The sequence below is a fragment of the Canis aureus genome, chromosome 10 (genome assembly GCF_053574225.1).
Source record: "Canis aureus isolate CA01 chromosome 10, VMU_Caureus_v.1.0, whole genome shotgun sequence".
Taxonomy (NCBI): domain Eukaryota; kingdom Metazoa; phylum Chordata; class Mammalia; order Carnivora; family Canidae; genus Canis; species Canis aureus.
This window is the reverse complement of record NC_135620.1, coordinates 22,359,452-22,382,906: the sequence shown is the minus strand read 5'-3', so window position 1 is coordinate 22,382,906 and position 23,455 is coordinate 22,359,452. Positions and strand designations below refer to the sequence as shown.

The following is a 23,455-nucleotide window of genomic DNA, read 5'->3' as shown; positions in this document are numbered from 1 at the left end:
ATAGGATGGATATAGAGGGACAGACTTCTTTATGATGGCAGCTCATGCTCCAAGCCAAAGGTGGCTTGCTCTTGATCAGAGCTTTCCAAAGGTGGATGTGCATAGTGGAGAACTTCCTCTTGTCTAGAAAGCCCCAAGCTGTGATGGCTACCTGGCAAGGGCATGTGGGGAGAGACGACGATAGGTATTGATTTAAATGATTACTTAAGGTTCCTTCAAATGCCAGTGCCCCATTTGACTACTGTGAATTTTATTTGGGGGAACCGGAGTCTCAGTGAGGGAGGTCACTTCCTGGATTTCTGAAGTTAAGAGCAGAGCCAGATATTAAAACCTCTTCATTTTTGGTCACCTTCAGATATTAATGATGCTCACTAATAACTCCTAAATTATCAAGACAGTGAGAACCTACTTCTCAAAAGTACATTGGAAAGTGGAAGTTGAGTGAAGTAGCTTTAGGTAATAGGAAGCAGTCATTTCCACCAGGAAGGGAAGCAGAGCAGCTGAATCACCTGTGTTGCTATTGAGCCCCCCCAAACCTGTCAGAGGCTGCCTGCAGGGGGTTGAAGTTCAGGAAATCAGTCCAAATTTCATGTGGAACAATTTTAATGATTCTAGATGCAGAGCTCCTCTGAGGGGACAGATTTTCCTACTGAGTAAGTTGATACCAGAAATAAGCAGTTGCCTGAGGACATGTATTTTTAAGGCAAAATCTTGACTATTTTTAATGAACGTAAGAACCCAGGGAGCTAACATTACATGTCACAATCTCTGAGCACTGATCGATGTTCTTCTTAATCCTGTAGAATTTCTCCACATATTCAGAGCGGCCTAAGAGCTCTACAAAATCTTCATCGTGAGTGATGACCAGAAGCTGGAAGTTACGCTGCTGTGAGCGACTCTTAATTATCCTGAAACAGTATATTCAGAACATTTTATTACTGGAAAGCTTAAATAGTCCTTTCCTTTTATATGAAAAAGCCACTGAGAACCTTGTCACAGTGGATGACACCATGTGTGCTGTGATGACCAGGGCCCCTGCCAGCCATGCAGGAAGCTGGAGAGCCTGGGGTGGCCTGAGGCCTTCAGTCCAGCTGGGTAGGAGCCCCCATCTCCTCTCCAGACAGTGCAGGTGCCCACAGTTGACTCTTCACCTAGGTCTGACTCAGGCACTGATAAGAATACATGATCTAGTTTCTTCCAGAACACAAAGTTGTTACTAAAGCAGGTAGAAATGTTTTACCTAATTTTCTTTAATATCCGTGGTGTTCAACTTTAGGAGTCTGACTTATTCCTTTGTCTGGGGTTTTTGTGTTTTGTGACCTGTTACTAATTCTCTCTGGAAGAAGAAGAAAAAAAAGACCAACTACAGGCAAGGGAAATTACATTTGCAAGTCCCACTACCTTCTTGGGAGCTGAGTCTACTTAGAATTCTGCCACCACCAGTTACCAGATGCATCATTAGTATGACACACAGGAGACCTGAGTGGGTGTACTGGGAACATTTTTGCTCATTATCTATATGCTGAGGTAACTACCTAAGAGACTGAAATCAAACTTTTTCTTTTAACTACTCATTTATTTATCCCTTGCCTACAGCTGGATGCACTTAGCTTTCAAAAGTAGTTGCCCTTGTGTGATGGGCACACAAGACTACCAAGAGATGGCTGAGAAAGGGGCCCCATCCCTTCATCTCTGCCAGAAAGAATGTGTCTGGAGCCAGAGTACCCAAAACAGCTTCTCTAGCTTGGAAAAAGTGCCTTTTCTTTGCCAGCACAGTCTTTCAACTGCTGTCCATCCCTGGAGCCTGTACCAAGGGCATGTGAATGTGGCAAAGGTGTGTGCAATTTTACTTTCTAGATTCTACTTAACCACTATTCCACTTTTTGAATAAGAGCTGTCATTTCTCATAAAGCTGGGGAGATGGGCAAAATCCACTATTACCACCTACAAATGTTTTAGCAGGGCAGCTAAGTCCTCTACATGATGTGTGGGCATTGCTGGTGCATTTACAGAAAAACCAAACCAAGCCAGGAAACCCTTCAGTTTCCCTATGAACACACTCGGGGAGATGCAGGATGTGTCTGGGACTGCTGTTCACCACCTAGTTCTTTTTTAAGTATCTGAAGAATTACTATCAAAGGTCTGGCACCAACCAGTTTTCCCACAGAACACCCATCCAGAGAGGGTTTTCACCGTAATTTTTAAAGTAAGGTAAAGAGTTCTATCATAACCTGCCCCCAAACCAGAGATTCTTACTCAACAAGAGCATGTGCAAGAGACTCAATGTTTTCTCGGTCAAGATTTGTTGTTGGCTCATCCAAGGCAAGGATGCCACAGTTCAAGCAGAATGTTTCAGCCAACGCCAGACGAATGATGAGTGAGGCCAGTACCTGGAATAAAGCACCAGAGCTGAGTTGTGCATTGACCTTTTTCTCATTCACTTTAGGAAAACAGGCAGACCTGGCCTAATGTCTTTATAAGGGAAAGGATCAATGTCACGAGGTCACTGACTTTAGGCAAATCATTGCTCTTTTATATGGGAGAGTCTGGCACTGTGATCAGACTCTTAAACCCTTCCAGAAGGTGAGCCATCAGGTATATTATCTCAGCCTATCGTGCAGTGAAATAAGATGCTAAAAGCAATGGTGATTTTACTACCCCCAAATACACACAAATCATGTCAGCTATAATGAAACTTGAGAGCACACGTTTGAATCGGAAATGCATTACTTTTACTCAAAGTATAAGATTAACAACCTTAAAAAATTCAAGTCCTATTTTACTTTCCTGATAATGATATTTGTTAGAAAACGTAGACACGTTACATCTTCCAGAGTCCCACACACACTTTTCCCCTGTGAGTTATCTTTCAATCTCTATGTTCTATGGTGCAAAAGGGGCACCAGGTACTGTGGTGTTATTTACCTAGACTTAAGTGTAAGCCAAGAGAGAGAGAAAGAATAGTCCTGGATCAATTTATCAGGAGTGTAGGAGTATGGTTTTATTTAAGCTTACCTACAGGACATCCAAGGAACTGACACTTTGAGGTACTTTCTTGGTTAATTAAAAACCTAATGCTAAAACTCTCAGATGCAGCTGAAGCCATCTGAGGTATAAGGGGCACAGAATCAAGAGTGACAGAATAGTCTAGAAAGTAGAAACTATTTTTGCGTGAGCCGTCAATATCTCCTTCCACCAGTCTGTGAGCAAAGGAGCATCAGTGAGTGGAGTTAGTGATTTCAGGGCAGTTTAGAGCTTCTCTCTGATACCCAGGGCAGACTGGCAGACTGAAGCCAGGATCATAGCTTGGCCCTTTGGGGAAGACACCTTTTTCCTGTATTTGAACCCTACTGCAGCTGCCTCTTTCACCACCATGTACTCAGAGTAGAGTCTAAATGAAGTTCCTGGCCAACTTCTTTTTTTTTTTTCCTGGCCAACTTCTAACAAACTATTTGTCTTCTCCCCCAACACCAAAGAAGCAATTAATACTAATTTTTATAATTTAGAGTATCTATGGGAAATCTACTTTGTTCAGAAAATAATTTTCAAAAGTATTTTTAATCCAAAGGGACATGTTTCAAACTCTATTTTCTTATTCATTACCACTGAAAATCACCAAAGCAAGTAGGAATACTGATTATAGATCACAAATTTGTCATTTTTGCAAAATATGATTAAGATAATAATCTGCATGTGCCTTAAATTGGTATCCGCCATCTGGGCTGACAACAAAATACATACACGCAGGATGGTCTTTAAGCAAAAATTGAAAATTATGAAATACCTCAGATAATGTGAGCAGCCATTTCTAGAATCTTAAGATTTTGGTAAGAAACCCAGGAGTTCAGAAATGTTATCAAATATAATCCGCTTCTAATCTGAAAAGAGGAAGCTCAAGAATCTAAGCCACCATGGTTACAAACCTGTGCACAAAGGACCCAGCTTTGTTTCCAAAGACACAGACCAATTTTCCTGACTCTTTATTTAAAGCTTTACTCCTCTTTCTGATTTGCTCTGTGCTCCCTATCCAACATAGCCTGTTCTGCCAGCCTCGTGTGGAGCTAAGTAGCCTGGCTCAGTAGCTGAGGGGTGTGTCAGGGTGTATGTGGTACACGCACAGAGGGGAGAGGCAGCTGTATGTGTCATGGCTTCTGGTCTAGCAGAACCTTCTTTTAACATTTTTAAGCAATCTTTACACATGATGTGGGGCTCAAACACAACTCCAAGATCAAGAGTGCACATTCTACCAAATGAGCCAGCCAGGTTCCCTTAGAGGATCCTTCTTTCAGAGGGTGTGCAGGCCAGACCCATTGGCTAGGCCGATGGCAGAGGTTGGCAGGGACTCAGTCTCATGATGGGGCAGCTTTCTCAATGAGAATTTTACATTTTAGTGCCTCACCTGGCTCAGCCTAGGATCTGACTTAGTAATACTGCAGGTCACTCAGTCTATCATCCCACCCCACCTTTGATTGTTCTGAAATCAGAATGCACTCTTGCAATTAGTTGCATTTTTTTCTTTCTTGGTGACACATAAAATAGTGTTATGTCTTAGAACTGATGACACATTAACTTTATTCCTGTAAGGAGTAATATGATATAATGGTCACAAGCTGCATGTTCTGTGTTTGGCCTGTCACGTGAGAATGTTTCCGACCTTTCTCCTAAAGGACCATCTATGTTGCAGGAAATGCTGATTAGAACTAGAAGAGTGTAACGGGATAGCTGATCTGATCAACTTGATGCGGCAACAAAGAGTGCTGTGAGGAGCTTCTCAGCATTCACAGGCAGCCCTAGTTGCTTTCACTGCACTGACAGCAGTTTCTTCCCGTCAATTCACTGTGCACAGGTTACTCCCTAGGCTTTCGAGATACCTGCCTTTTGTCCAGCACTGCATCGTCCTCTCATATCCAAGGCTGTGTCTCCTTTTAGCATCACCACGCGGTAGTTATAATTCCGCCTTTTATCAGAAGCGGATACATTTTCATCGGCATCAGACCGAATTTCTATGTATTCAATATCTAACATACAAAAAAGAAGAGTTCAGAGAAACCTACATTCTGTAGCTTCTTGTCACTTGCAAATATCAAGTAAGCCCCCATGAAACAACGTGTGAAGCTGACATTACCATTCAAACTGGCTGAGATGGTTCATGAGGCAAAAGCAACCCCAGATGCCCCAACCTTCAGTCTCCACTCTGCCTTTCTTAGTTCCCCTATTAAGAGTTTCCTCCTGCTGGTTTTCTTCTTATCGCCTTTCAGCTTATCCATATCTATGCTTCAACAGAATCTATTAGGTCATCAGTTAAATATAATATGTACATAACCAAATATGTAAGTCCTGTCAGGCTTTGGAATAGAAAACTTTGCATTTTTTTTTCTTGCTACAAGATGTCGTCAAGATAAGAATTCTTAGAAAATCTCCAAGAGATGTTTAGAAAGGGGTCTAGGAGGTAATGCTGGCATGATGAGAGATCCTATGTGCCAAGAACTAGGGACGGGGCTTTGGAAAAAGCATTCACAACAAACCATGTCAATTACCTTGTCCACGATAGGTACTTCGCCAAAGGTCACGTATAATTTTGTTGATTTCCTCCATTTTCATACTGTGAAATTTCATGATTGCTCTGGAAGAAGAAGCCATTGATACTTAAAAGGTAAAATAATGTAATGGTAAGATTAATGATATGTAATAGTATATTTTAAGAATATATGAAACATATAATGTATACTGTAATAAAAGAAACATCTTAACAATCTCATGAAATAACGAGTATTTCCAATGATAAAAGCAGAATACAGTAAGAGCTAGAAACAGGAACCAGAGCTACAACACTGCTGCATGGTCATGAATGAATGCAGCCAGGCACGTTCCCGGGCTCCTGAGTCCTGGCCCTGCCCATTGTCACTCCATGACAGGACAAATACTCCCTGAAAGAAATATTTAAATACTGTGAAAATCTCAGAAACTTTGTGGACAACTTTTTCCTTGGCTTACTGGAAGGACTGTAGCCACTAAGGCCTACCAGGTACAGAAGGACCTGTTGAATAAATGGATGGTAGTGAGTTAATAAATATGGGGGGCGAGATGTACAGGGTCCTCTACTCTGTGGGGACATAGTGTGACTCTGAACTGCTGTCTTTTTTCACTTTCTGTTACTATTAAAGTTTACCACAAGTGAGCCTGTTAAGGTATTTTAAAATTCCTCAGATGTGTGAGCTTTTCACCAACCAGAAGGTGTGGTTCAGAGAGAACAATTTAGTAAGAGACTTAAGCTGAGCTGAACCTCAAAATTTCTATTTTCCCTTCCTAGTTGAGGGATTAAGAAATCTTACCTCCAAGTATATGCATTAATTTCCATTTGGCCTGTCAGCTTCCACCCCCACTCCACAACATACTTTAAAAAACTAATACTTTCTGAATTCCAAAAAAAAAAGGGGGGGGGGGAAGAAATGTTAGTTTTTAACAGGCTACTTTTGTTTTTACAAACTTCATTCTTACTCTAGTCTCCTTTCATGAAAAAGCCCTTTGGTTCTTTGGAAATGGGTTTATGAATTAACAAATGTTGCATCGGTGACAAAAAGGCAAACATCATTGCCATGACCATACAGAGGATGTGAGGTGGCTCTACTTCCATTTGCAAGTCTCTTATCTGATATATACAAAAAAAGAAACTGAACGTAATGCTACTGCCTCTGCAGAATCATTTCATGATCTTTTGGTTCACCAGCAAGAGAGAAAGAAATGACTCAACATAAATACATTTTAAATATCAGATGAAGGATTTTGAAGTAATCAGACTGGAAAAAAACCGTATATTGTGCTTGCTGGTGAGAATGCTGCAAGCCTCCATTTTCCAATTCACACGCCTATCCCAGCCTGACATTTCACATTCCTGTCAAAAGGACGGACCAAATGTCTAAGTATTTTCCAAATAAACAACAAAATTCCTTGAGAATGTTCTTGGGACCAATCACGTAATCCATAGCTCTTCACACATTATAATCCTAATTTTTCAAATAATTTTATAAAAAGGTCATCTTTTCATTCAATTTAAAGATCTTTTATAACTAACCTAAATAAGCAAACCCAAGGTGGAGAACAAACTCCAGGTGTCCAAGGTATACACACACAGCCCCTGCCATGGGTTCCTTATAGAACAGAGGTGGTGTATCCTGGCCTGAGAGAGACAGCACTACAAGAAACGGCTCTAGGGGATCCCTGGGTGGCTCAGCGGTTTTAGCGCCTGCCTCTGGCCCAGGGCACAATCCTGGAGTTCCAAGATCAAGTCCCGCATTGCGCTCCCATGTCGGGCTCTTGGTGTGGAGCCTGCTTCTCCCTCCTCCTGTGTGTCTCTGCCCCCGCCTCTTATAAATAAATAAATAAAAATAAATCTTAAAAAAAAAAAAAAAAAAAGAAGCAGCTCTAGTCCTGAGAGAGATCTGGATCCCCCAAGAGGTGTGTCACACCAAGTTGATGCCTATTGGTTGGCCAGACCATCAGCTAATCTTTGTATTGTCTCTCTCCAGTATGGAGTTTACCACACCACTTGCAACAGTAGGGGATGATGAAGATAACCACATTAAATCCACTTGAGAATAGTGACATTAGTTGTTACTACTAATGACCATTTACTTTCTGGTAAATAATTAAATGTCATTTAATCCTTACAACACTGAAGAGTTATCTTTATTTATCCTCATTTTACCATCAAGAAAACTGATACTTTAACAATGAATTTTCTGAAAAAGAAATCGATCCCATTTATAATAGCATCAAAACCAATAAAATACTTAGGTACGAATCTAACCAAGGAAGTCAAAGATCTCTACTCTGAAAACTTCAAGACACTGTGAAAGAAATCAAAGACACATGTAAATGTAAAAGTACCTCATGTTTGACTGGAAGAATTACTATTATTAAAATAACAGAAGCCATCTAAAGATTCAGTGCCATCCCTATTAAGATCCCACTGGGATTTTTTTTACAGAAATAGAGAAAACATTCCTACTATGGAACCACAAACTACCCTAAACAGCCAAAGAAGTCCTGAGAAAGAACAACAAAAGCAGGAGGCATCACACTTTGATTTCAAGCTATAGTCTTAAAAACATTATGGCACTGGCATAGAAATAGACAAACAGATCAGAAGAATTTAGAGCTCAGAAACAAACCCAAACATAAGCAGTCCAACTAATATTTGCCAAGGAAGCCAAGAATACTCAATAGAGAAAAGACTGTCTCTTTCAATAAGTGATGCTGGGATAAATGGATAGTCACAAGTCAAAGAATGAGACTGGACCCCTATGTTCTACCACTCATACAAAAATTAACTCAAAATGGATTAAAGACAAATTTGAATGTAAGACCTAAATCCATGAAACTCTTAGAAGGAAACATGGGAACTAAGTTCTCTGACATGACTTTTTATAAATTACACTGAAAGCAAAAGTAAAAAAAATAAAAAAATAAAAAAATAAAAAATTGGGGTGCCAGGGTGGCTCAGTCATTTGAGCATGACTCTTGATTTTGGCTCAGGTCATGACCTCATGGTTGTAGAATCGAGCCCCACATTGGGCACCCAGCACATGGAGTCTGCTTGATATTCTCTCTCTCCCCCTCTGCCCATTCCCCTGCCTTGTTCTCTTTCTCTCTCAAATAAATCTTTATATATATATAAAAAAAAAAGCTTCTGCACAGCAAAAGAAATCATAAATAAAATGGAAAAGAAAGTCTACAGAATGGGCAAAGTATTCACAAATGATGTATCTGATGGGGTTAATATCTAAAATATATAAAGAACTCAGAGGTACCTGGGTGGATCAGCAGGTTAAGCATCTATCTTTGGCTGAGGTCATGATCTCAGGGTCCTGGGATTGAGCCCTGTATCAGACTCCCTGCTCAGCAGGTAGTCTGCTTCTCCCTCTCCTTCTGCCCCTTGTGTTCGCTTCTTTTGTAAATAAAATCTTAAAATATATATAATATATATATACACAAACATATACATACATATACAAAGAACTCCTTTAATTCAATAGCAAAAAAAAAAAAAAAAACGTTGACTCTTGAACATGGAGGTTAGGAGTATCAAGTACCACACAGTCAAAATCCATATGTAACTGTGGCTGCCCTAAACCTAACTTCTAATAGTCTATTGTTGACTAGAAGAAGCCTTACCTATAACACAAAAAGTCAATTAACATATATTTTAAATGTATTACATACTATATTCTTATATATACAGAGATAGCCAATAAAGTACATTAAAAGATGCTGTCACTAGTCTTTAGGGAAATACAAATTAAAACCACAGTGAGATAACATCTCACACCTGTTAGGATAGCCATCATCAAAAAGACAAGTGATAATGAATACCAGCATGGATGTGGAGAAAAAGGAACCCTTGTGCACTGTTGGTGGGACTATAAGTATAGCCATTATGGAAAGCATTATGAATGGTCCTTAAACAAAAAATTAAAAATAGAACTACCAAATGGATCTAGCAATTTCCACTTCTGGGAATATATCCAAAGGAGATGAAAACACTAAAGAGAAATATTTACAGCCCATGTTTATAGCACCATTATTTACAATAGCCACATCGTGGAAACAACCTAAAATGTCCATGGATGGATAAAGATATGTAGTGTATATATTCAATGGATTATTATTCAGCCACTTAGAAAATGAGGAAATCCTACTATTTGGGACAACATGGATGGGCTTTGAAGGCATTACTTTAAGTGAAAAAAGTCAGAGAAAGACAACACTGTGTATGATCCCAATTATATGTGGAATCTCAACAAAACAAAAACACCGAACTGACAAAAAAGGGATCAGATTTGTGGTCACCAAGGTGGAGAGTGGAAGGAGGGAAAACTGGAAGAAGGTGATCAAAAGGTACAAACTTCTAGTTATAAGTAAGTACTAGGGATGTAACATATACCATGAATGAATACAGCTAGCACTGCCATATGATATAGAGGAAAGTCGTTGAGGGAATACATCCTAGCAGCTGTCATCACAAGGAGACATTTTTTTCCTTTTCTTTTTATTGTATTTATGGATTCTTTTACCTATTGTATCTTTTTTATTGTATTTCCTTTATTGAGAAAATGGATGTTAGCTGAACCCATTGTACTAATCACTTTGCAATATACGTAAACCAAACCATCACACTACATCTTAAACTTAATACAGTGGTGTATATCAATTATTTCTCAACACTGAAAAAAACCTGAAGTCTGACAAAATTACTAACATGGTTACAATTAGAGAAAAGTGATTACGATGTTAACAGCACTTGGATATCATAATTAAAATTAAAAAGACAGTTAAAATGCCACTTTAAAAAATATTTTACTGATTTTATTTGACAGTGAGTGAGCCTGAGAGGGAGCACAGGGCCAGAGGGGGGAAGAGGAAGCAGACTCCCCTGCTGAGCAGGGAGTCCGATGTGGGGTTCGAGCCCAGGACCCCGGGATCATGACTTGAACCGAAGGCAAATGCTTAACCAACTGAGCCACCCAGGCACCCCAAAATGCCATTTAAAAAATATTTTATTTATTTATTCATGAAAGACAGAGAGAGAGAGGCAGAGACACAGGCAGAGGGAGAAGCAGGCTCCATGCAGGGAGCCTAATGTGGATCTCCATCCCCGTGACCTGAGCCAAAGGCTAATGCTCAACCACTGAGCCACCCAGGTGTCCGTTGGTATGTCTTCATTATGTCTCTCTCACCTCTTCCACCATCCCATCTAGGTAACCTAGAAGTTGATGCTTATTTTACAAAATGCCATCTTGAGGGCAGCCCAGGTGGCTCAGCGGTTTAGCACTGCCTTCAGCCCAGGGCCTGATCCTGGAGACCCAGGATCGAGTCCCACATCAGGCTCCCTACATGGAGCCTGCTTCTCCCTCTGCCTGTGTGTCTACCTCTCTCTCTCATTAATAAATAAATAAAATCTTTTTAAAAAATGCCATCTTGAAAGACACAAGGCTCAAATAGTTTTAGGAGTAAATGTTAGCTCTAAAGTATATAGAGTATTACACAGCAAGGAGAGATATAAGAAAAAAAAGGATATAAGAAAAAAAGTACAGGCTTAATTATTTTGCTTATAGATGCAGATACAAACATTCTAAATAAAATCAAATTTGGTGCTAAGGTAGTAAAAAGACCAAGCAATATCATGATCAGTGTTATCATGACCAAGTAGCATTTATCCCAAGGAAGCAAGACTAGTACAACAGGAAAAATAATTTAAGATAACTCACTGTATTAACAGATTAAAGAAAAAAATGATTATCTCAAAAATTTGTCAAAAAAAGTATTTGATATAAACCCTGAGTTCTGACAAAAATACTCAGAAAGTGAAAAACAGAAGAAATTTTTTTAATTTGACAAAATGACTATCAGATATCCACAGCAAGCATCAAATTTTACGTTAAAATAGGAGTACTTCTAAAGTACAAGAGAAAAATGCCCCTTCTTATGGCTACTTTACAACAATATCTTCGAGATCCCTAACAATTCAGTAAGACAATAATAAGAAATGGAGAATAAATGAGGAGAAAATAACTTGTCATTGTTTCTGCAGGTGATATAATTGTGCACTTAGAAAGTCTAAGAAATCAACTGAAAAACTATTAAGACTAATAAGGTGATCAGAAATAAACATAAAAAAATTATAAGTATTATTATGTAGTAAGCAAAATCCAATAGGAAACATAATAGAAAATAGGATTCTACTCACAGTGGTAATAAAAACTATGAAATACCTAGGAAGAAATCTAACAAAATGGTACAGGATCTAGAGGAGGAAGCTATGAAAGCTATAAAAGCTTACAAGAGAATAACCCTTACAAAAGAACAAAAAGAACTAATTAAGTAGGAGAAACTTACTACTGGGTGCAAAATGGGAGATATTTAATGTTCCAGAGAAGTCCATTCCTTCCCCTAAGTAATCCATTAAATTAAATGCACTCCAAATAGAACTCCCAACAAGAGTAAAAAAAAAAAAAAAAAAAAAAAAATTAAATGAAATCCACAAGGTGACTCAAGTTAGTATGTAAGACATAACAGGAATAAAGATGAAATAAATCCAAATACAGAGAGAACTTTAGTTTATAACTGCTATTTCCCATCAGTGAGAAAAGATTCAAGAGTGTTGGGAAGAGGGAAAAATCAAAACTTTATTTCTTTTGCCTTTTATTTTTTAAAAGAGTCATTTATTTTAGAGAGAGAGAGTGTGAGAGTTAACAATGAGTGAGGGGAGGGGCTGAGGGAGAGAAATTTGAGCACTCCTTGTTGACATAGAGCCTAACATAGGGCTTGATCTTATGACTCTGAGATTATGACCTAAACTGAAATCATGAGTTGGACACTCAACTAACTGAGCCACCCAGGCACCCCATGCATCACTATCTTTATTAGACCTTAAATTTCAAACTAACTAAAGGATTAAAAGTTAAATAAAATTATCAGAATAAAAATTAACAATTATAAATAAATAATAAAGAAATAAATAAAACCATCAGCTTTGTAGTCTTAGGACTGGAAAGCTTAAGGGAGAAGCTATAAATAAGACAACTAAAGGTTTTCTGGGACTCCTGAGCGGGTCAGCAGTTGAGCGTCTGCCTTTGACTCAGGGCATGGTCCTGGGGTCCCAGGATCGAGTCCCGCATTGGGTTCTCTGCAGTGAGCTTTCTCTTCCCTCTGCCTAATCTCTGCCTCTCTCTGTCTGTCATGAATGAATAAATAAAATCTTAAAAAAAAAAAAAAAAAGACTAAAGATTTTCCTACCTAAAAATGAAAAGTCACAAAAAATACCATAAAGTTAAAGGTCAAATGACAAACTGGGAGTAACTACTTGCAAGCAATGTGAAAAGGATTACCATCCAAAATCTATTAAAAAAAAAAAAAGTAGTACAACTCACTAAGAAAAAGATAGCCTAGTAGATTGGTAAAGAGATAGGAACAAGCAATTCTCAGAGAAATACAAATAGCCAACCTATGAAATGCCGTTTAACCTCACTACTAAACAAGGAAATGTAAAATTCAAGTGAGAACTTTTTTGTGCAATGGATTGGCAAAAATTAAAAAGGTTGATAATATGAAATGCAATCATGGAGAAATGGGCACTTTCACACACTACTCATGGAAACACAAATTTTGTGCTTTGGGAAGGCATTTTGGCACTAATGAGCTAAAAATGTACACACCCTCTGTCCTAGTAGTAACTGTTTCTAAGAAGCTATCTTTCTGGTATATCTGCCCAAGTGTGCAAAGACATATGTTGTAGCATGTGTAGTATCAAACATTTAAAAGCTTCCCAATATGTCCACTGGTGGTTAAATCAATTAGGTAACATCCATTTCATAGAATATTATGCGGCTATTAAAAATAATGATATACTTACATATATGAATATAAAAAATTTTTCATTACCTGTAAGGGACATAACAGAAAAATACCTACAGTGTGATACTATTCACCTATAACAAAGATCTATTTGTGTGTACATAACATGCAAAAAAGCAATGGGAGGGCAATGACAATGTCATCAATGTAATAATATCTAAGTGCTCAATAAATTCTAGTCATTGTCACAGAAATGAACCTAAGTCTGCTATAAATCTTGTTCTGTGATTTACATAGTAATGGACAACAGGTGTGCTCGCTTCGGCAGCATATATACTAAAAAAAGTAATGGACAACAGGGAAGCACAAATATCTGTAATACATGGCTAAATGGTATAAGTAGTACAAATATCATGGAGTACAGGGAAGGAAAAATCACATCAATGGGAAGGGCTTCAACAAGGTAACATTCCACAGAGGATAAAGAGCACAGGGAAATGTGAGGTGTCTTCAGGGAACAAAATGGTTCGATTTGGTTAGAACATAGTGAATAGTGAGAGATGAGATGGGCAAGACCAGAGGTGGAAAGTCTTTAATATTACAAGTGAACAGGGACCACTACCTTTAGGAAAATACACCTGGTAGAAGTATAATGGGTGGTGAGGGGGAGTGCAATACAGGACTCTGTGGGAGCTGACTGATGCAGGCCCAAAGATGAACTTCACAACACACTTTGCAGCCTGTGGACTTTACAAGTAATAGACATTTAAGAATGACCTTGAAATCCCTGACCTGTAGTAAACTATCATTCTGCTCAGGCAAAGGTAAGTATTTCATGGGCTGGAAAGTGTTGTGGGTAAGTGGTCATCTGAGTAGCTGCACCAGCCCTACCATGTGCCTGAAGTGTGTAGGTCACTCTGTTACATTTATCCTCACTCTTGGGAAGTAGTCTGTTTTGTGAAAACTGACTTTCAGAAGAAAAGGTCCAACATCTAAGACAACAGTGGTTTATAAATTATTTAGTCTTATGTTTAAATACTTTTTTCCATGTGAAAGATTCCCTTAAAAATTTCAGTAAAAATTGGCTGGGTTCAGTAAAAATCCTGGCGTCCCCAGGACAGTAATTCAGGATTTTTGCCACTTCTCTGAGTCTATTTTTTTAAATTTTAATTTTATTTTTTAAGATTTTAATTTTATTTTTTAAGATTTTATTTATTCATGAAAGACAGAGAGAGAGAGGCAGAGACACAGGCAGAGAGAGAAGCAGGGTCCACGCAGGGAGCCCAATGTGGGACTTGATCCCAGGACTCCAGGATCAAGCCCTGGTCCAAAGGCAGGTGCTATACCACTGAGCCAAGGATTCCCTGAGTCCATTTTTAAAATCATTTTGGACCCAGCCATTAGCAGAGAACTGAACATCTGAAAAGGAGTCAGAGCAGGTACTAAGGGGTTGGAAAAACATCACAAAACCTTACCTATCAGGGAAAGATCTTTCTAGTTCTTACTTCTTCCATTATTTAAACCATAACCAAGGCTCAAAATACTAGGAAAGAAGACTATCATTCTACAAAATTTGAAGTGACGCTTAAAATCTGAAGAGCACATAAAATGGCAAGTGGAAATGGATTTCTCCATAGTCTCAGCTATTTCACTGAATAAAACATTAAGTAAAAGAGTCAAACACATATGTCTTATTAATAAAAAAATTAGTTCAGAAGTATGATAAAAACTACCAAGTTAATGAAAAGTTACCAAGTTAGAAAAAAGCAGTAAGATAGATTATACTTGCAAAAGACATTTTCCAAGATTATCCTCACTCTTGTATTTAAAAGTGTGCCAAATTTTGAGATATATAAATTGCTAAAAAAAAAAAAAATTAGCTATGATCACTGCTATTCGTGATCACACTGGATACTCTTCCTTATTGCCCTATTATTTACCACCGTGAGAACTTCCTGTCTCCCTACATTTAGGTCAGCGGAAGCACTCTTCTACAAGGGAATCTTCAGTGTTATGTTCTACTGAGTATCACGTCCTAAACAGTGACTTTCACTGCTTAGCAAAACTCAAAATCTGTCACTTACCAAACCGAAGTTGTACTTTTTTTTTTTTTTTTGATTTTTTATTCATTTATGATAGTCACAGAGAGAGAGAGAGAGGGGGGGGGCGGGGGCAGAGACACAGGCTGAGGGAGAAGCAGGCTCCATGCACCGGGAGCCTGACGTGGGATTCGATCCCGGATCTCCAGGATCACGCCCTGGGCCAAAGGCAGGCGCCAAACCGCTGCGCCACCCAGGGATCCCCGAAGTTGTACTTTTAAAAGAAAAATGACCTCTTTTTTTAGATGAAACCCTTAAAGGTTATTAAACTAATTTCCTAAAACCCTTAAAACTGTTGAGCTAATTTCCTTTAGCCAAATTCTTAAATATCAGCTTTTAAAATTCAGGGAGTGGTTCAATCACTGTTGAATGATAAACATTTGGTTAAAGAAACAAGCAGTGAGTGAGAAACGCCACCAGCCATCTTTTGGTTTTTAATCTACCTGTGATGCTAGAGAGGCTGCTGATGTGGAACTGTACTGTATTCACAGTGATGGCAAGAATGGTGGCTATGAGGTGAGCCCTGATCAAGCCCTCATCCCTAAGTTCTCCTCCAGTACCAGGAGCCGGGTCTGACAGACTCAGAGCTGGATGCCTCAGCTGCAAAACTATAAAAGTTAAGTGTTTCCAGTGAGTTTCAGAAGAAATGTGACTTAACAGGCAACATTCTGTATTTGGGGGAAAATAATAGTGGAAAACCTGGGGCACAGGATAGAACATAGTACTGAATGATTTATTCCAAAAATCACTTAATTGATGCCTTCTTTTTAAAGCAGTAAGAGGTAGTATATTCTAAATGATGTAGTTTCCCCCCATTCTCATATAGTGTTAGTGTCTCTGACCACTGGCAAGCTTATAATCAGTGATGTTTTTAGATGATTACTAATAACAGATGGTAATCAGCTTTTCTTGAAAATGCACTGCTAATTTCCTGTGTTACCCTAAATAGACAGCTGAATGCAACAATTACACTGATTGCATGCTTCATTCTAAGAGGTGAAACAATAAGGGAAATTTTGGACCTTTCTTCTAGGTGAGAAGGCAAATTAAAGGCTCACAACATGAACCTTACGAAGGCCACTATTTGCCAGCATAAGCCCACAAAGACTCAATTTTGGGGAAATCTGTACCACTTTTCTTCTCATTTAGAAAAATCCATTTGATTAGCAGATAACAGAACACAGTAAACAGCCTGTCTTTGTTCCTTAGGCAAGCCTAAATTGCTGGAAAGCACCTCTGCACCTCCTCACCCCCACAAGCTCCTCCTCACTGGCCCCATCAAGCCCACTCTGCTCAGTGTGATGGATCTGGCACTAAGGTACTTTTCTCTACTGAAGTGCCCTTTGTTCATTATTCAAGGCAGAAGGCAGATACAGACTGTTACTGTGGAGCACCTACCATGGCTCCCCTATTGGACCATTAGCAGTTTGCAGTAGGGACAGGGTATGATACTTCTGTCTTCTCACAGCCTGACAAGAAAAGACTAACGGGGTTTTTCAATGAACATGTGCCTGACAGAGGGAATTCATTTTCTACCTGCTGTCAAGGCTTCTTAGGGTATGTAGGGATAGCTGGAAGGTTCCTAGATATAGTCTTCTATTCAGTTAACACATATGGAAACCCCAAGTCTGCAGTTTAATGTAGTATGAGGAGGAGTTACCTTATAGCAGAACACCTACAAGTAAAATTTAAAAGAAGACCAACCTGCCTAACTTGGCCCCTCAGTCCTGTCTACCTATCACCCCACTTAACAGCTCCCCCTTCACAGAACTTTTCATAAGAATTAACTATGCTGTCTCCACTTCTTACCCCCATTTTCTCCTCATCCAACTCCAAAGCTTCAGTTCAAACCATGCCACTGACATTGTTCCTCAAAATCAATAACATTTCCATTTGTCAAATTCAAGGGTCACTTCTGAGTCCTCATCTCATCTGACCTCTCAGTAACTCTAGATTCTTTTCTTTTTTAAAAAATTTTATTTATTTATTCATGAGAGACACAGAGAGGCAGAGGGAGAAGCAGGCTCCATGCAGGAAGCCCAATGTGGGGCTTGATCCTGAGACTCTAGGATCACGTCCTGAGCCAAAGGCAGACACTCAACCGCCAAGCCACCTATGTGTCCCAGTAACTCTAATTCTTTTTTTTTTTTTTCTAGATTCTTGAAATACTTTCTTCACTCAGTTTTCAAGATACCACACCTTTTACATGTTTCTCCTACTTCAACTTCGGAAACATCTTGAGTCATGGAACCCTTCTCTTCTTTAAGTCATGTCACACGGTATCACTCTGTGGCTTTAAATACTACATCTATGTTGATGATTCTCAAATTTATACCTTTCCTCAACTCCAGACTCTAGGTTACACATCCAGCTGCTTCAGGTGCCTACAAGTGCCTTACACTTAAACTGTCTAAAACAAAACTGTTGCTCAAGTAAAAATATGTAGGAGCAATCTTTGATTCTCTTCTTTCCTTTTCCTCCCCTATATTCAATTCAGCAGCAAGGTCAGTTAATTTCATATACCAAACAAACTTGAGTCCATCCACTTCTCTTCATTTCCACTGCTACCTCCCTAGTCTAGTCCACCACTATTTCTTGGATTATTACAACAGTCTCCTCACTGGTCTCCTCACTACCTTTGCTCCACTATGATCCATTCTCCAAACAGAAGCCAGGGTAGTTTCTTTTCTTTTCTTTTTTAAAGATTTATTTATATGAGAGAGAGAGACAGACAGACAGACAGACAGAGGGAGAAGCAGGCTCTCTGCAGAAGCCTGATGTGGGACTCGATCCCGGGTCCCAGGATCACGACCTGAGCTGAAGGCAGCCGCCCAACTGCTGAGCCACCCAAGCGTCCCAGTTTCTTCAAGCTATGAATCAGATTATGTTACTTCCCTGCTTTAAACTCTCCAGGGACTTCCTGTCATACAGAGAATAATATCAAACTGTTTACCAATGCTATAAGGGCACCACATACACTGGAGACCATGTTTCTCTGACCCTATTCCCCTGCTCATTCTATTCTAGCTATGCTTACCTTCTTCTAGTCCTTGAATCCCTCCTGTTCAAACTGGTCTTGGAGCCTATACATTGGCTATTCTCTACACCTGGAAGGCTTGCATCTCTTTTTGTGTATATGTTGCTCCCTCTCATCAATCAGGTCCCAGCTTAAATGCCACATTCTCAGAGAAGATCCTGCCTTAGAAAAGGCTTAAAGTAGTCCCTCAATTACTCCCATCATCAAAGTTAAATTTGCTGGGTAATCCTAAATATCTTCTTAATCTTTTTGATAAATACTTGACCATTATAGGGTAAATACAAGAATTCAATTAGATTATGGCTAATATACAGTAAGTACTGATTCAATATTAACATCCTCTCTGTACAGCTCCCACCCTTGAAAAATTGAATCTCAAAGAATGTTTAAATAGAAACAGAAACCTACATTTTCCTATTAATAAAAGTTAAATTCCTTAGTACTAGTAAGGAATAGACAGTTCAAGAATTTATATTAAAGAATGGAACATGACAAAGAAAGCTGGACTAAATGGCCTCTGAGTTTCCCTTATAATTTTGACTCTACAGTGACTCTAATTGACTTAAAAAAAAGATTTCCATTTTATAGATAAGGAAACTGAACCCCCAGGCATTTAAATAAGTTGCTAAATATCAAAAGTGAGAATTTGAATTCAAGTAGTCTCCAGGGAAAATACTTTAAACCATGTATTATGGATTTTTGAGACTTCAAAAAGGTAGAACTTGGCTCTCTGCTCCTCCCTGTTCAACAGACAGCCTCATCTTCTGGTGCAGTGCCAGCTGCGTCCCCGAGACACGTTGGTGAAGGTCAGAGTGAATGGATTTGGCTGTATTGGGTGCCTGGTCACCAGGGCTGCTTTTAACTCTGGCAAAGTGGATATTGTCACCATCAATGACCCCTTCATTGATCTCAACTACATGGTGTACATGTTCCAGTATGATTCTACCCATGGCAAATTCCACGGCACAGTCAAGGCTGAGAACAGGAAACTTGTCATCAACGGGAAGTCCATCTCCATCTTCCAGGAGCGAGATGGGGTCTCCATCAAATGGGGTGATGCTGGTGCTGAGTATGTTGTGGAGTCCACTGGGGTCTTCACCACCATGGAGAAGGCTGGGGCTCACTTGAAGGGCAGGGCCAAGAGGGTCATCATCTCTGCTCCTTCTGCTGATGCGCCCATGTTTGTGATGGGCGTGAACCACGAAAAGTATGACAACTCCCTCAAGATTGTCAGCAATGCCTCCTGCACGACCAACTGCTTGGCTCCTCTAGCCAAAGTCATCCATGACCACTTTGGCATCGTGGAGGGCCTCATGACCACCGTCCATGCCATCACTGCCACCCAGAAGACTGTGGACGGCCCCTCTGGGAAGCTGTGGCGTGAAGGCCGAGGGGCTGCCCAGAACATCATCCCTGCTTCCACTGGCACCGCCAAGTCTGTAGGCAAGGTCATCCCTGAGCTGAACAGGAAGCTCACTGGCATGGCCTTCCGTGTCCCCACCCCCAATGTGTCAGCTGTGGATCTGACCTGCTGCCTGGAGAAAGCTGCCAAATATGACGACATCAAGAAGGTAGTGAAACAGGCATCGGAGGGCCCCCTCAAGGGCATCCTGGGCTACACTGAGGACCAGGTTGTCTCCTGTGACTTCAACAGTGACACCCACTCTTCCACCTTCGATGCTGGGGCTGGCATTGCCCTCAATGACCACTTCGTCATGCTCATTTCCTGGTATGACAATGAATTCGGTTACAGCAACCGGGTGGTGGACCTCATGGTCCACATGGCCTCCAAGGAGTAAGAGCCTCCTGGACCACCAGCCCCAGCAAGAACAAGAGGAAGAGAGGCCCTCAGCTGCTGGGGAGTCCCTGCCCCAACTTAATCCCCCAACACACTGAGAATCTCCTGAGCTCCAATTTACATCCTAGACCCCGAGGAAGGGGAGGGGCTTGGGGAGCCCTACCTTGTCATGTACCATCGATAAAGTACACTGTACCCAGCCAAAACAAAACAAAACAAAAAACAAAAAGGCAGAACTTATCAACTTTTACAAAAACATTTTTTTTTTCATGACAACCAATAGAAATTATCTTACTGTATAATAGGTTTTTAATGATAGAATCTATTTTGATTCTTATCTCTCGAAATAAACTTGCCTTACTAGGACCAGGTCTCCTATTCCTTAGTGCTCAAAAAAGGTTTAGCAAGTTTATTGGGCAAACAGCATCTGTTGCTGAAGAACTAAAAAAGTAAAAAGCTTCCTAAAAGCATATATGAGATAGCAGGAAAGACTAAAAAGAATTATGAAAGGCAAAAAGGAGGGTATGTATGTGAACATGTAGTCTACCAGGCATAATAATGTCTTGCTAATGCTCTTGTTTCAAAACCTTAAATTTCAATACTTTAAACTGCTGGACCCCAAAACTAGGGGAGTTTTCAACATTTACAAAGGTTAAAAAAACAAGAGTTCTCACTTGATGCACACACAGATTTCAATGAGCTAGGAAAATGTAGAATGTTCACCTATTACACTTACCATGAAAGAGGATAGAAGGTGTGCTCATGGAATAACCGTCTAAGAGTCATTTTGGAATGCTAACTTAATCGAACAAAAATCTTAGTAGTATTAATTTAAAAAAATAACTAACATAATAGGCTCATTCCCAGTTTTCATGGACCCAACTTGTCTTAAAATATTATGAACTTCCCCAAAATTGTATATTCCAAAGTTATGGCTAGGTTATTCTGGGGCTACCTAATATTTTCATCATTACCTAAAACATTCCTCACACTGAAAGCAGGGTTCTCCTGCCTTCCTGAGACTGGTCTGTTGACTATGCACTTCCTGATTAGAAGAGAACCCATCTGTCTAGTTCTCTTAGCACTGGAGAGGATATTTTCCTTTTCAGAAAGCAACAAACAAAACCTAAGGTAAATGATAATTCTTCTGCCACAAATGCCTACAAACATGATAAAGATTTTTAACAAGAAGTATTTTACGTTCATAGTTGAGTTCTTAAGAAATAAAGGAAAATACCCATGTGATGGAAATAAAGGACTGAAAACCAACACAGTCAGTGTGTGATAGGATACTGTAGCTAAACTTGATTATTGGGGATCCCTGGGTGGCTCAGCGGTTTAGCGCCTGCCTTTGGCCCAGGGCGCTGTCCTGGGGTCCCGGGATCGAGTCCCGCATCAGGTTCCTGGCATGGAGCCTGCTTCTCCCTCCTCCTGTGTCTCTGCCTCTCTCTCTATGTCTATCATGAATAAATAAATAAATCTTTAAAAAAAATAAACTTGATTATTATTTTCGTAAACTTCGCATTGGGTACTATCAACCAGATAGAACATAAAGCATAGGGCTTGAGAGGCACAGAATTAGAAATGATCCAACTTAAAGGTTGAGACTCTTAATGATCTGTATCACCAACATTCAACGAAAAAATGGAAAAGTAGTAAGTTGAGCATTCAAAGTCCTGGGCAAATGCCTTACATGGGATGAGTTTAAGGTTCAGTGTTTTATTACCAGTGTAGTTCAGGAACTCCCAAACTGAAAAATTAACATAAAAACTGGACCCAGGCCAGTGTTATCCCTGGAGCTCCTAGGAGATAAAAACCAAAATTGCTATGTGGAAGGTCATTCTCACAAGAAGGTCATGAGGGAGTCTCACAGAAAAATAAAAAAAGCACTATGAAAGATAAAGTTACAATTAAGCATTGCATAAAACAAAAAATAATTCATTAGGGGTTAGAATTAGCACAAATAGTAGAAATATACTCCTAAAATGTGAAACACAAAAATCCTAATGTAAGAGTATAAAATATGAATTATTTAAAATGAGTAAAAGACACTTGAGAAATCGCAATACTAAGGAAAAAATATAAAAGAATTTCTATACAGGGGAAAGGAGAAAAAATGAGTGGGAAATATCATAAAGGGAGACAGAACATGAGAGACTCCTAACTCTGGGAAACGAACAAGGGGTGGTAGAAAGGGAGGTGGGAGGGGGGTGGGAGTGACTGGGTGATGGGCACTGAGGGGGGTACTTGATGGGATGAGCACTGGGTGTTATTCTATATGTTGGCAAATTTAACACCAATAAAAAATTAAAAAAAAAGAATTTCTGAAAAAACAAAAGCAAAATAAAACTTAGAGAAATGAGAAGCTTTAAAAAGGCAACTGTTAATAGGCAGGATGAATAGCAGCTAAAGAATTTATGACCTGGAAAATACTTATGAGGAAGCCAACCAGTTTATTACCAATACATGCATGCCTGTGGAGGAAAGAATGAAAAGGCTTATTTATATGCAATGAGAAATGAAGGGAGGAGAATAAAGAGAAATGGGAAAGGATGATATTTGAGGAGATAATACACAAGAATTTCCCAGAAATGATGAAACCTATCAATACTAAGATCAATAAATATGGTACTTGAACAGAAGAACTGAAAAGTGACCTACCTCTGGAAGCACTCACACACAAAAAAATGCAGAATGCTGGAGACAAAGTAAAATCTTAGGAGAACCAGAGAACAAAGGCATATTACTTCCAAAAGAATAGTAAGAATGATTTCTCAACAGTAACAGTGGAAGCCAGGAAAGAATGGAATATTTTCAAAGTGCTAAATAGGCACTTTGAAAAAGGGGGAGGAAACAACCAAAAAAACCCAACCTCTTAACCTAGAACTCTACACTACAAAAATTAGTAAGGGTTATACCCTGGGGAGGATAAAAAGGAAACAGAACAGAAAGAAATGAAGAGTAGGACTTTCAAGAAATTGGTAAACATGAGGGTTTATCCAAATAAGCACTGAGGATGAAACTACTGCAGTAGTAATTATTACTAATTTGAGATGATATAAAAACACAGTGAAACTAAAATCCTAGAGAATAGAAATACTGCAGACAAGATCATTCATATTCAGGAAGAAGATCAAACAATTCACATTAGAGCCATAGTTTTTCAGT

The 23,455-nt window shown here is 39.4% G+C and overlaps 2 protein-coding genes across 6 annotated transcripts in view; one reads left to right on the top strand and one right to left on the bottom strand.

Moving 5' to 3' along the window:
• Positions 1-237: 237 nt before the first annotated feature.
• LOC144322073 (glyceraldehyde-3-phosphate dehydrogenase-like) lies at positions 238-21,743 on the top strand. Of its 3 annotated transcripts, XM_077911620.1 has the most exons (3): positions 462-5,653; positions 15,944-16,770; positions 19,241-21,743. In XM_077911620.1, exons 2-3 carry the CDS (start codon positions 16,754-16,756, stop codon positions 20,286-20,288), a joined length of 1,065 nt encoding a protein of 354 aa, XP_077767746.1. In that variant the 5' UTR covers positions 462-5,653; positions 15,944-16,753; the 3' UTR covers positions 20,289-21,743. The 3 variants fall into 3 exon arrangements, 2 of the variants coding, with proteins under 2 accessions (XP_077767746.1, XP_077767747.1); XR_013387629.1 differs by lacking the exons at positions 15,944-16,770; positions 19,241-21,743 and adding an exon at positions 6,504-6,957 and having other exon boundaries at positions 238-5,653; XM_077911621.1 differs by lacking the exon at positions 462-5,653 and having other exon boundaries at positions 15,799-16,770.
• RAD50 (RAD50 double strand break repair protein) overlaps positions 586-23,455 on the bottom strand; it is a 92,109-nt gene continuing 69,239 nt past the window's right edge. For all 3 annotated transcript variants that reach the window (XM_077911612.1, XM_077911611.1, XM_077911613.1), the window contains 4 exons: positions 5,538-5,623; positions 4,876-5,018; positions 2,257-2,390; positions 586-908 (listed from right to left, as the gene is read on the bottom strand). In XM_077911612.1, coding sequence (XP_077767738.1) covers positions 722-908; positions 2,257-2,390; positions 4,876-5,018; positions 5,538-5,623 — 550 coding nt within the window. In that variant the 3' untranslated portion in view covers positions 586-721. The remainder of the gene's footprint in view (positions 909-2,256; positions 2,391-4,875; positions 5,019-5,537; positions 5,624-23,455) is intronic.